The sequence below is a fragment of the Cololabis saira genome, chromosome 16, assembly GCF_033807715.1.
Source record: "Cololabis saira isolate AMF1-May2022 chromosome 16, fColSai1.1, whole genome shotgun sequence".
NCBI classification, from domain to species: Eukaryota; Metazoa; Chordata; class Actinopteri; order Beloniformes; family Belonidae; genus Cololabis; species Cololabis saira.
The window spans coordinates 12,488,969-12,503,206 of NC_084602.1; the positions used below are offsets into that span (position 1 = coordinate 12,488,969).

A 14,238-nucleotide genomic window follows, 5' to 3' on the forward strand; every position below is an offset into this window, starting at 1 on the left:
ACATTCAACTATTTTAAATCATTGTCATCACAACAGCAGCTACTGATCTATCTGCGCAGTGTAAATTCCCTCAGTGATATTACAAAAGGGGTTTTTCATTCTTGGTCTTCATTGATCCCCCGAGGCAGTTTCACTCTGAGCAGATGCACTATGAAAGACAAGATGACACTGATTTGCAGACTGAGGAAAGATTTTCACGAAAAGGAAACGAAAGCATCTCGCAGTGATTGTTGACTGGACTTTATTTCACATCTTACAGTGTTACAGAGTTAAAACCAGAGTGATAAGAGCACTGTTAAAGCATGAAATGAAACTGAGCATACCAGACAGAACGTGATTTAATGACCCTTGAGACACTTAAAGCTATCGGCACCTTGTTTATGAGAAGGGAACATCAACGTTAGTTCAATACAGTTATGCAATAACAAGGAAAAATAAAATTAATTTACCATTTTGGAATCCATTCTTTGACGGAACTATTAAAGCTGGCAATAAAAATGAAGTTATCCTAATAACAATTTTTTTTTTGACTGAAACAAACATTGAGTTTGTTAGAGGGAAATAAAAGCACACAAAGTTAGGCAACTGGAACGTTTTATTATGAACTCAACAGTGCTCTGCGCGATAAAGTTTATCAGTGCATTGTAATATCGTGACTTAGAAAATTCAAAATACAAAAAGAATCTAATACATCTCAAGAGTGAGGGTGGTGTTTTCCGAGTGAGGAAGCCAAAGCTACAGTCAGTGTGGAGAAAAATATAAATATAAATCACAAGCTGCTGCTGCTGCTGCTGCTGCTGCTGCTATTAGAGACATTTTGTCCTTGGTCAGCGCACACATCATCACAACGACCAGCTCAAATCATACGAGAAGCACAAGGTGTGACGAGTGGACGTTTCAGTTGAACAACAGCCAGGAGTAACTTCAGAACATCCCATTATCAGGGTTTAAGCTGTTAAGACATTTAGATAATAGGACAAGTTTACTTTTTTTACAACGCTGAAGCTGGTTTACAGGACTGCCCCTCTGTAACATAAAATAATACAGTGTGCAATTAATGTATTTATTAAATATTACTCTTTTATTACTATTTTTGAAGTACACATCCCACAATGTTGGCACCTGTGAACTACCGGTAAGTTGCAGTCAGTGGTAAACTCCTCTGAAAGGACACAAAACTACAGTATTTAAGCATGAGTAAATCCTCCAGAACTGCCCCCAAAGCGTCGCGCTCGGTCTCATCTGCTGTTCGTGGAAAACTTTTACTAAAGCCGTATAGGTCCATTTTGAGATTGAGGACTGAACGGCAGATTTCATCAGCTCAAAATCCAAGAGTCAAGGAAATCTGACACTTTGCAACTGTCTACTTTGGAATGGACTGACAGCGAGGAGTAGAGCTACTCCACAGATGTTATGTTGTTCACTTGAAACCCATCCCTCCAAAAATTATTCCCAAAATATTTTTGTTGGAACAGCCTAGATTTATCCACATACCACCTATTTATACGTTTATGTGTCCCTCAATCTGAAGTGAAACCCCCAAGAAGACGTTTCCCCTCATAAAACAGCCTGCATGATCACTAAAGGGATAATAAATAACACTTAACAATCAGGAACAAGCTGTTCTTCGTCTGGGAGTCATCTGTGATCATTTGGAGTTAGCTCATGCACGCCTACATTGAAATCTGGGTGAAGGAAAAGAATAAGTGCACTGAGGGGTACAGTCGAGGCTCTGACTTGTACCTTTTGAGCAAACAGAAGCATTATACATTTTGCTGACAAGCTGAAGGAGCATCGTTTTTGTCTCTTCCTCCCCTGTGCACGATGCGGCACCGTCAGTACAAACGAGATGCAGTAGAATAACAGAAAAAGATATAAATGTGAATGTTCTAAACAAATATTAATTGTATTAAAAAATAAAAGCAATAATAACAAAATCAGGAATCTTCCTCCTGTGCAGCAGCCGGCGATCGACTCCCCCCCCCAGCTCAGTTGGTTTTGGCAGTGGTCTAACACTTGTGCTTCTGGGCGAGCTGTAGGAAAATTGGGGACAGGGTTAATACAGTGAGTTCTTGTGACAGCATCGTTACATTTCCCTATCAGTAAAATGCAAATAAACTAAAAGCAGTGGATTGTATCAAAATGTACAACAGAATGAGGAAATATCATCAAAGTTCTCTCACAAAGATGAAGGGAGCCGCTCTTTTCAAACTTCGTCTGTCGTTAACAGTGGCTCTAATGGGCTTTATGGGAGACTCATTAAGGAGGTGACGAACCACCGATCCAACACAAAACCACAGGGTGCAGGGATGTGAGAAAACGACACAGAGACTACCGAGTACAGAGCACGTCGCTGTGGAGCTGGGAGATCTGAATTCTACGAAGCCATCGAGTGGGGGCAGTGGAGCAGCGCGGAGAAATTAGAGGTTTTGATTAAAACTGAGCAATGCAGTCAAAATACCTGCTGTCACAGTGAGGTGCTGAAATGAGCAGGGATGGAGGGGTAGAAAAATATCCATGTGAGCCTCTGAATGTGCTGCAGATGCTTTGTGCAACATTTGCTGCAGAAAGTAAATATCCAGGGCTTATAAACTGTGCTGGGGTTATATGGGCACATTACAGGACTAGTGTGATCGTAATCAGTTAAAGCTGCTAAGAGAAATATGTAACTGAATTCCCAATAAAAATGTCACAATTCATGCAGATGTGACTGTAGTGCACAATAATCACCCAGGCATCAGGACACACCCAATGTTTCATAAACAATGATCCTGCATGTTGAAATTGTACATTCAGACCACGTCTGTGATCTATAACTTCTCTAACACTTGTGGATGAGTAGAAAAGTAGTAAAACTCGACGCTTTCACCACACATCCTGTTACAACATCTTCAATCTAGAGTCAGGAACGATGTCCTAACCCTCTGTTAGGGTGCCAACTGCTGCCAGCACCCTAGGGATGATGAGTAATAAAATAAACACTTAAAAAAAAGATTAAGGTATCAAGTGAAATGAAAAAATCTGAAAAATGAATGATTCTTCGTGGGGGTTATGCAGTCATTTTCGTCTTGAAACCACAGAGGCCTAGACACTTATCTCTGCGTATCAGTTTTGTAATTCATCACAGTCGGGAAGTTTATCTGTGAGCGCAAGAGGGTCATTTAAAGGCTTTTCAAATATCTTTCACTTATTTCTGAGGAATTACACACAATAGCAAACAGTCACTTCATTTCAGGTAGTGGACAACTTTACAATTAAAGTCGTCTTTTATCATACCATTAGTTTAATTAAGCTGCATGCAATTACTTCGTCTAACAAACAAGAGATAAGACTGATGTAGGATTGAGGATCAAATAAAAGCCACAAAAGAGAGAATAAATGGGGGAAAAAAAAAATATATTATCTTCCCACTGCAGGTGCAGAGAGCATCAATGCTTACAATTTGCAATTCCTCCAAATGTCCTCAGCTTTTTTCAAAACATTTGACAGCACAGTGAATATTTGCAGCTGGAAGTTCAGTGTAATCTATTAGAACAGATGCACTAATCCCACCTACAGGTTAGGCAGTACTGTGTCACTTGTTTGCAGAATGCCTCACCTTCTGCGCAGTGACAGCAAACTGTTCAGCGCTGTTCATCATGTCTGCAGTCCTCTCCTCAGCCCGACCTAATCTCTCACCGCGCTCATTCAGGGCCTGGCTGGCCTTTTGTACGGCACTCGTCACGCTGTCTGCAGCCGAGTGCAGGATACTGTTACCTGCAGATAAAGATGAAAGTGAAGCAGCGAGTCGGGCAGAGCAGGGGGAGGCAAAGAAGGGAGGTAAAAAACACAGAACAGAGAAGAGAAATTGTGATTCCTCTGGAAAAACAACCCTGATGCTAAGAGACTTGCAGTCATGACAGACGCTCTGGACCATTAGTGCTCACGGTGGAAGATGAGACTTGGCTTGTAGTGGGTGTCATTGGGAAAGGTGGATAATGACTTTTCTTCAAAGCTGATTTACTTCAAGGAAAGATCAAGTGAAATTAACCTTTCCTAACAAGAACGTTACAACAACAACAGCACAATTAGAACAAGGATTGATGCATCCTTTTAGAAAGTTCCCCATTGATTGAGACAGTCAGCGGTGCCTGTCCTCAATTTTAAACTTGTGGAGCCAGCTCTTTGATTACTCTTTTTCTAAACTACAGAGTGATAAAGCGTGGTTAACCCTGAAGACCCGCTGTAGGATAGAAGACAGAGAACACATCTTTTGAGATAGCAGTGGCAGCCCTGTGGAAGTTTCCTCTGACAAGCCATTAATCTACCAGACGTTGGGAGAAGCTGTTAGATTTGCTGCCCAAAAGCCAGACTAGAAGGAGCAATCTTCCTGCTACTTTCACTTTGTCTGCGATTCATTGCACTATTCAAGTGGGGGATCTTCTGTCATTTTATCGACGTGCGCCTAGAGACAGCATCATGCCAGTTTAGGGAAACATATGCATCGTTTTAATGCCGTCCCTAACTCATACTGAGAAGACTCCCAGCCGTATACATTTAGTGACTCTGATGAGATGTAACAAAGAGAAAGAGGGTGTAATGTGACCCGACAAGCCTAATTCTGTCATTTCCCACAGGAAATTGCACACAGAGAATGCATGTCGTCCCCTGGCATTAGAGCAGGTAAGCTGAGTGACAGGTAATTGGGACGGTTCGGCTGTACTGGATTATACGACGGCAGGAAAGCAGACGATAGTCCTTCCAAAGAAGTTAACTTGATAAGACCCAGTCATTTATCTGAAGACACACAGATGGTGCGTACATAGAGATGTTCATACTCACACATAGGCCTGTGTTGAAAAAATAGATTTCCCAATTCTAAATCGATTCTCATATTAATTCCTAAAAATCGATTCATATATCTAAAGATCTTTTTTTTTTTTTTTTTTTTTTGGGGGGGGGGGGGGGTTATTTATTTATATATTTCGTTTTTTTCATCATTACATTACAAATTTTGGTTATTTTTTTGTTTATCCCCAAAAAAGGAATGTTTTGTTGGACACGAGAATAACTGGTGCCATGTTTTTGCCTTTAAATATGTTTAAAGGTATGAAAACATAAAATTGTTAGGTTATAATTGCATAAATTGTCTATATTTCATTACTTTATATACTGTCTTGGGGTTACATTTGCAAAAAATGCTAAAAACCAAATGCTCAAAAATTAAAAACCAAAATAGACCGAAAATGGAACAAATAAAAACGGAATGTGGGAAAAAATAAAACCGATTTCATCCGTCTCTGTTTCCTCCCTGGATCTGTTTGGTAATTCTGACCCACATGATGTTTCTGAAAGCAGTTCTATCAGCATTCTGGGAGCTGATTGGTCCTTACAGCATCATTAGCTGCCAATACTTGCTGTTGAATCCCAATATAATACTAGTAGTAATATTTTGCATAACTACAGTCATATCATTCATGCAACAGCTGAAAAAACTGTTAAATAACACTAACCCAAATCAATATCGGAATCGAATCGAATCAAATCTTGATTATCGATTCTGAATCTTAAGAATCGGAATCGAATCGATTCTTGACATTTGAATCAATCCCCAGCCCTACTCACACATTAAAATAAAATAATAAAAAATGCATGCACAAAGAGTCCATCCCTGTCAAATTTGGACAGATCACAATAAATGAATCACACTGAAAGAACAAAAAAAAAACATCTGGACCTAGGAGGGAAAAGAGCTGGAGGGAAAATATGTGTTGTTATTGTGTAGAGCCAATGTGAGCCAGTTTACATTCTTAAAAACACGTTTGTGAAAATACACTTTCTCTGAGGCTTTGATTCTTCAATAGGAAGTTCCAGACCTTTTTAACTTCAGACAGATTTTTCCTAATCTCCTGCTCCTCAGGGAAGGCCTAGGGAGTAATACTCCCATCATCCCATCAGTGGAACCCACACACTCCACTACACATCTTACTTTTACACACGCACACACACAAAACAGCTCAATTTGTTTGTCTGCTCAACATTTTCCTTTCTTTTGTGCTTTTTTTCTCTCAATTCTCAGAAATCAGTGGGGGCCTTAACGTGGGCTTCCTCCAGTGGATACTCTGGGGAATTTAATTAGAGCGATCTAGGGTGGAGATGCTGTGGAGGGGGGATGAAGCAAATCAGGGTGGAGATGCTGTGGAAGAGGGATGAGGCATCCCAGGCTGAATGAAATGTGTAGGAGTAAAGTATGTTAGGTGGTGCCATTGCTCCGATTCAAACCAACTTTGTTCCAACTTGAAGAGGAAGCTGATCAGAATTAACTTATCAGAGAGAACAGCAACATGTGATGGAGCTTAGAGGCTCTAAACGTTTCCTGTTAAGAAAAGGATGTTATACTTCAACAAAAACGTCGTAAGATTGAGCTTTAGCCAATGTTTTTCTCGACTCCCACCGCTGAATCTACTGAATCCATGTCATGCCCTTCTAAACAATGTACAAGGAATTTTGTTATTATACTCTGAGATTACTCACAACAATGGAGACTGAGCAAGAAGGCAAGTTATTTTCTGGCAGCAAGATATTCGAGAAAAATAGAAGCCATGAGCAAAGACAAACACACCGAGGAAGTGGGACCCCCTCCCTACTCGCACTTCTGCTGTCGATGCCATGCGGCAGACTACAGGGTGAATAATCATCTGACATTTTTCGCAGGAACATCATGCTGACAGCCAAATCACATTAACCATCACGCTTTATCGGATTTATGAAATTGGATGGTTAACTTCAAAAAAAAAAAACACGCCTACTCACAAAAAAATAAAATAAAAACATGCAACAATACACGCTGTGGTGTTTTCAAATGTTTCCATCCTGCCAGCGTCATGATGGAGCCAGCACTGCGCTGGGATGATGCTGCAGGCTACAAGTGTGGGAGTCTTAAAGGAGAGCGTGCCTTATAATGGTTCATTTCACTCTCAAGTGATTCTGCTAATCAGAACCCCGACAGGTTCCAACTATTTCCCCATGTGGCATGACTAAAAAGCACAAAGCTGCTGTTTTTCCATTTAAAACGAAATCTGTCAAAAACGTCACTAAGTGAAGTCTGTCAGACAGCTTCAACAAATATTACAATGAAGACTAAAGCTGCATGAACTATTCTGAGAGCTTGCATACCTGATACCAGAGTGAGAGAAAAACACCTGAATGGTCATTTTATTCGCAAATACCAACATTTCTCTCGTCTGCACACGTTAAGAACTGTAATGGAGGTCATTTTTCCACCATCGTTTACAAACGTATTTTTATTTGTAAAGGGGAAGTGCTGTTGTTATTGATGATATGTTGTACGACGAATGGAAAACCAAAAGTTACAATTTTTGGGTGTGAAATACTGAAGGAATGCTAAATCATATTCAAATCTTGTTAGGATTTCAAAATCCAAAGTACCGGTAGGGCATTATGAGCCAATCCCTTTATTAAAGCAACTCGCAGCAGCTTTTGTGATTTTTTAGCTCAGACCGTCTTCGTCCAACGTTACCGAGGTCATTTGTCCAACAATGAGACTCACTCGTTTCCTCTCCTGCTCTTTCACTTCCTCATTTTCTCTTCCTGCCTTCTTCCATCATTTCTCTTTTATCCATCATTCAACAGCTTTAAACATTAATAACTAACTGTTGATGTGTGACGGCGACGTTGTTAAAAACTATGTAGTTCCCACGAGAGACGGAGGAAGCAAAGTTATGCTGGCTGGTTTTTCCCTGTAGTCTGGATGAGAGACTGCATGAGCAAGACAACACTTCCTCAACGTAATCAAACTGATATTTTAGGCTGAAAATACTTATTTGATCACTTTAAGTGAGCTATAACTATTGGTGAGTATTATGTCTTATAGCAAAGCAAAAAGTACAACTTCCCACTTCCAAAGAGAAGCAAATACAGCATGGTTCAAAGAGGGTTGAGATAAGATGAGGAGCCTGGAGAGTTTCTGTGGTTACTATCAATAAAGGCCACCGTGACACTCGTGGCCTTTACTGATAGTAAGCAGACAGGAAAGTGGTGCAAGGTTGGGCTGCTGGAGCTATCCGGCACCCTGAAGCTGCAATCAGCTCAGAGATGCACCTGTGACTTAGCAAATTTCCACGGGCTCAATAGAATTTGCACAAAATCAAATAATTACACAATTTAGATCCCACTACACACAACGCTCACAAAGGCAACACACTGATACTTCACGTTATGAAATGAAGAAAAAAAGTGACTCCCAATAGAGCTACTAGACAGGACAGGAGCATATAGGCGCAGCTATGCTCTACAGCTGGGAGATAAACCCTGCTGCAGTTTAATTAATGTAAATCCTGGCATTACTAGTTGCAGAATAATGAATCTATAGCAGAGGTTCACCAGAAAGGCCACCTCCCCCTGGCTCCTGACACACACACACACTTTTTTTTTTCACTCCCGTTATCTTGCTGCTTCAATTTTCCAGTCATTTTTCTCCATATTCATCCTGCGGTTTTTCCCATTACAGTCCCATTCCGTCTCCGTTAGAAGTCACGCCTGATTCTGCATTTGATCAAGAACAGTTTGGCATTTTTTGTTTATTTGGCCCATGTTTTTTTTCTCCCACAAAACTCCTTTATCATCAAATACACCATGTGTCTGTCAAACATCCTTCCGTGCGCCTCTTCTTCCTCCCCGCCACTACCAACATTCAAATATTCAACTTGCACGAGTCACTGAACTCAATTCCACCCTGTGAAATGTGAAACATTTGATCCAGCAGTACAAAGAGCAATTCAGTAATCTGTAGGGTATTATCCTCATTCCTCCCTCCAGTCTGATCCAGTATTGTATTTATTTTTATGACACATATATATATTTTCATCCTGCATATACATGTAGCTGAAATCACGTGTTCAATCCCTGATTAACCACTTAGGTGGCCTTTATTCACCAATATTCATGCTTCAAAGGCTTTACAAATACTGAAAAACTGTTGGGGATAAACATGGTACACTATGTCCTAGACGTATCATCGAGCTGTGCCAGAAAAGCAGCGAAGTAAGTATTCATGAACAGCCTCCTCTCTGTGCCTGTAATCATCAGATTACCGTCATCATCACACAATGTATTAAAAACCAATAATTTCCATCATTGTAGTCTGGACGAGGCTTACGTATTAACTTGCAACATGCCAGGCAGCAGTACAGAATACTGAAGACATGATTAGTGAAGAAGCATCTCCTCATTGCACTGACCTTGGACACAAATATGTTATTTATCTCTGAACAGTCTGTCTGCGACTCTGCACACAGTGTAAGCGTGAGAGCCTGGGATGTTGAGCGGAAATCATCAAACTTTGCATGTAAACATAAAATACCTATCAGCGAGGCGTCACTATTTGGATGAAATTACCACTTTTCAGACAGAAAGAGGAGTATACCTCAATATCCTTTATTTACTGTATTTGCTGTTAAACGATAACCTGCAAGTCGTTTCTGTTTTGGTGCTTACCTTGTCTCAGCAGATGACCATGATGTGAAACAAATTCTTTCTTCATTCTGTTCATAAAGACCTTGCAACGGATAAAGACTGAATCTACAGCTTGGTCTTCTGTGGTGAGAGAATATCAAAAGTCGTATTTAGCTCTGATGTTTTACACATAATACTTTCTTTTTTAATTAGTTGAGAGATTTCAGTTTATTATCCAACTATGATTAAAGCACTCAGGATGTTCATTTGTTATGGATATCATGCAAGTTTAAGGGTAGTGAACCGTCTTCTTAGTTAGGTAAAACTGATCAAACAATGGATACTGTAAACATTGTTACTTCTTGTTAACTTGCATGTGAAGTGTTAATTGAAAACATTTGAATGTTGCACTGAAGATAAGGTTGCACTTAAGACCCTGTGAGAAAAGGCTTAACAAGCCTCCTCACGGAGGAAAATTCACACAGGATTTAGTCGAAGCCAGGTGGAGACAACTCGCGTTTAGATTTGCACCATATACAAGCCCATAGGAGAGAAAGAACAGATCAGGTGGGAACAGATTATAACAGGACCTGACAGTGTGGGCAGCAGGCCAAGTCCGTGAGGATAACGAGATTATAAGCAAATTCGTTTTACTTTTGGCTAATTATGTGACTTGTCAAGTCAAAACCAAAAAGCCTTCCTCTATGCACCACTCTGTATTTTTTAGCATGATATTTCAACTTAATGTACGAGCACAAACATGTTTGGTCTGACATAAACTTGAACAGACGTCACTACTTGATTAAGACGTGGAACCTACTGTTTCTTTTAAGGTTGGTGCATACTCCACGAGAACAGAGACATTTGTTCTTGTTGTCTGGAGAGAACAGGAACTAAGTTCCTTCTGGCTAGGACATTTCATACTTGACCAGAAATTCAAGTGCAGAACTCCTGGAAGTCCTCACATGCCCCTCCCACTGCCGCACTTACATGCAGCTCATGTTTTGGGGTGCCAGATCACGCAAGAAAAATAAGCGAGAGTCATATGAATGCTGAAAACACTGGTGGAGTTTTAAACATTACTGCAAGATTCAACATGCATCAGGGTGATGTGGGACGTGTAATTTCTCACACACTTTCACATGTCAGTATCTCAGAGTTCCTACAGTTTGGTTACATTTTGAATGTCGTTATGTCGGTTTGATGGCGCTCGTAAGAATTCTGCAGAGATAATGAGAGGCGGCAGATATGTTCATGCCTGAAACAACGCACAACTCTACTACACAACTCTATTAAAAACCCCAGAACTTTTGGTATTTTAAAGAAAGCTTCACAAAAACAAGCCCAAAGTCGCTTCCAACCATGCAACCCTACACATGCACCATAAAAGAAACAATTAACCAGCCACAGCAGGGGGACAATGACAGATTACGAGATGATGACGGAGGAGGAGGACATGTTTGAAAGGCAGGAGGAAGATGTGTTCTTATTATTCATGATTGCCAAGGAGATGGTAAGAAGAGTCGCGTTACATACTTCAGCGTCAGCGCAAAATGGGGGGTGACGTTTATGCTTCTTATTTTGCTTCTTCAAAATGTTAAAAGCGGGTTAATGAACAGTAATCAGGTGTGTATTCACGGGCCTGCGATCTCAGGTGTTTTTGAAGACACAGTCTCCCACAGTTGTGGTCCCACACCTGAGCAGCGTCATGATTTTTGTTTTGCACTGGTGTGAGACTTAAACTGGAGTGGACAGAGCTGACATCAGGCTGGCATCCTTCTCGTTCCTCCTGTCACCATATTGTTCATCGATGGTGAACAGCTTCTCTCGCCGCTTCCTGACAGATTAGTGACCATTCATCAGATTCGTTTTAGACTTTGAGAAAACCTTGCACCAAGCCAGTGGTCTAACACACAGGTGTCTAATTCAAATAGGACACATTACTAACTGATAGACTCCTGCATATCACAAGCTTTTATGTCAGCAGAGTGCAAAAAAAAAAAATGGAAAAGTCCCTTCGATTTAATGCCATTAAAAGTATGTTTCAGGCCAAACATGACTTCTTTTCTTAAATACATGAAGAGGCAGGTGGTTGATGTGGAACATTTTCCCTCCAACGTCCATCCTACTCCAAAAAGCCTTGGGTTCAGCACACTTTGGGACACAGCTACCTTCCCACGTGTGCATACAAAGAGTATAAAACGCACCAAGGTCAGCTAAAGAATGTTAAAAATGGACATGGTTGTCAGTGTAGGAGGAAGGTCAAGACAAGGTAACAGAAGGTTGAAGATATGGAAGATTTGTCATGAATGAATAGATAGTTGATTCCCACACACACCGAGAGGAAAAATAGATACAAGAAACTTGTAAAGTAACAGTCACCACTCTGCAATGCATTATGTGTTCCAGAACGCCTCTAAGCTGCAGATTAAATATATTAAATAAATACAGTCGGCTCATAATACATTATGAGGGGAATGATTCTTGATTTTATAGCATTGTGGAGAACTGTTAAGACTAAGAGAGATTAATGTCCTGGTAGGATTAAGGCATTGATAAGGTGAAGCCCTATCTTCCTGTTGCGTCACGTTTAGACCACCGTACCGCGCCGTATGTTGGTTTAGATCAATCTTCTTTGCGACGTCTGCAGCTGGTTCAGAACGCAGCAGCTCCACTTTTAACTGGCACCAGGAAGAAGCCTGATCATATAACTCCAGCCTCTACCCCCTTTGTTGACTGCCATCCAGTTCCAAACTGATTTTAAGAATTTACTTTTGACTTTTAAAGTTTTAAAAAAGGATCGGCATCCTCTTATCTGTCAGACCTTAGATATGTTCAAGTCGCTATCAAAAACATTTCTTACCTTTGGCTTTCAATTATGAGTACAACAGACATTATTGGACTATACAGCTATTTTGATTTTATTGTCTCTTCCTGGTTTTGAATTGGGATTTTCGTTTGATTGTAAAGCCCTTTGGTCAACTTTGTTGTTTTTACATGTGCTATATAATGACCTTAAGTCATTAAATGTTTGGCAGTAATCGATTCCTGCAGATGTTGGGCAGATGGACAGCTTGGAGTTGACCAGTGTGATTTGTGTTTCCATAAACTATTCAACATATAATACAACAGACTTGATGTTCAGAAACGAGGGAGAGGAGTAAACAGATCAATATCTGCTGAAGAAACACAGGATGCTGCATCCTCACAGGTATCATCACCCTGTTCCTGCAGAAAAAACATTACATTTCAAAGGCCTAAAACTTTTTACACCAGAACGTGCCACCGACTGTTGAATAGTAGCTATTTCTTATTAGGTGGGCATGAAATTAACACAATGTTTCAGACATCAGATTTAAATCCCACAGCCTCACTGATTTAGTATCAAGTTTCTCATAAAACTGCAGTTTTATGTTAATTTGAGGGGTGGAAGTCGGGAAAATAATGAGTTTCCAAGATCAGACACACCAATAAATGAATTAGTTTTCAAGAAAATTAGGCAAAGTTACGATTTAGTGTCATATTGAGTATACCTATGTGCTGTAAAGCCAGTTTGCTGTGAATTTTCTTGGATACCCTCTCTTACACCCCTTCATCAGAGCACACAACAGATGCTGTGTACTCCAAATAAGCATACATTTTCATGCACACCAGGTGTTGGCTGTCGTCGTACATTGTTGGATTCAGACTGGCTTACAGCACGCAGTAACAGTGGTGAGTCTGGAACAGCAGAACCACTCCAAATTCATAAATGCCTCACCGCCAAGCAGTTTGGACTGACAGTTGACAAACTCTGGTTTCCTTGCTGAACTGTAGCGCTGGCAGGTGTGGTGAAGAATCTGGATGAAGGTGCACTTCTCCCCGGCTGAACTAGCAACCCACTGGTCCAGAGCGGTATCAAACGTCAGGTCAAACTCTGGACAGTCCTTCGAGAGAACCAGTCAGAGGGGAGGATGTGTATTAGAGGAAGAAGGAGTGAAAAAGAGACGTGAGAAATATCTGAGAAAGCAATGTTGAAATGGGGAGAACACTTTAACACTAAAGTTGCTCCTGGCTATTAAAACATTTTAAAAACCAGCAAAAATTGATGGAGAAATAAGAAATAGAAATAACATACTTTGTTGGCGTCTATTCCGTTGACCTGTCGTAGCTGGTCAATTGTCCACTGTGACCTTTTCACAAAAGCAGAAGATCCTTGAAACTGCTTCACCTTTGTGATGGATACGTGGGACGGTTTCTTATTCGTCACTATGGAAAAAGAGACAAAGAGAAGGAAAGACACTAGATGAACCTGATGCAATACAAAATTCAGAGTGATGTACTGACAATATAAGACAATAGAAACCCCCCTGCTTTAAAAAAACAAAACAAAAAAAACCTGTGAATATGTGTGCATCACATTTGTATCATGCAAAAACACAACCAGGAATAAAAAGTGCAGGGTAGAAAATATCAAAGGTAATGGTAAAAACCTCTCACTTTTCATCTTCTGTCTACTCAGAATGTAGTAATAGTCAGACTGACTTTCCAACTTTTCCTAATGTTATCTTCATCATCGGAAAATGTTCCTATATCAGTTTGGATTCTGTGCTTTAAGTGGTTTCAACTGGCTCTTCTGGTACCCAGTATCCGTGATGAGGAGGCGCTATGCCAGAGCGAGAATCATTTACATGACTGAGCTCTCCAGAGACCCCACTACTGCCTGGAGTGACACCTCACATTCCAAAAGATCTGAGGGAGAGCTGTTTAAGAAGTATAAAAGAAACAAAATAAAGAGCAGAGAAG

General features: G+C 40.4%; 1 protein-coding gene across 2 annotated transcripts in view; it reads right to left on the reverse strand.

The window, feature by feature from the left end:
• Window positions 1-224: 224 nt before the first annotated feature.
• Window positions 225-14,238, reverse strand: part of stxbp6 (syntaxin binding protein 6 (amisyn)) — a 70,543-nt gene continuing 56,529 nt past the window's right edge. The window contains exons 3-7 of one of the 2 annotated variants that reach the window (XM_061742886.1): window positions 13,571-13,701; window positions 13,214-13,379; window positions 9,496-9,594; window positions 3,599-3,756; window positions 225-2,033 (exon numbers count right to left, since the gene is read on the reverse strand). In XM_061742886.1, coding sequence (XP_061598870.1) covers window positions 2,010-2,033; window positions 3,599-3,756; window positions 9,496-9,594; window positions 13,214-13,379; window positions 13,571-13,701 — 578 coding nt within the window. In that variant the 3' untranslated portion in view covers window positions 225-2,009. The remainder of the gene's footprint in view (window positions 2,034-3,598; window positions 3,757-9,495; window positions 9,595-13,213; window positions 13,380-13,570; window positions 13,702-14,238) is intronic. The other variant, XM_061742887.1, reaches the window with a different exon arrangement.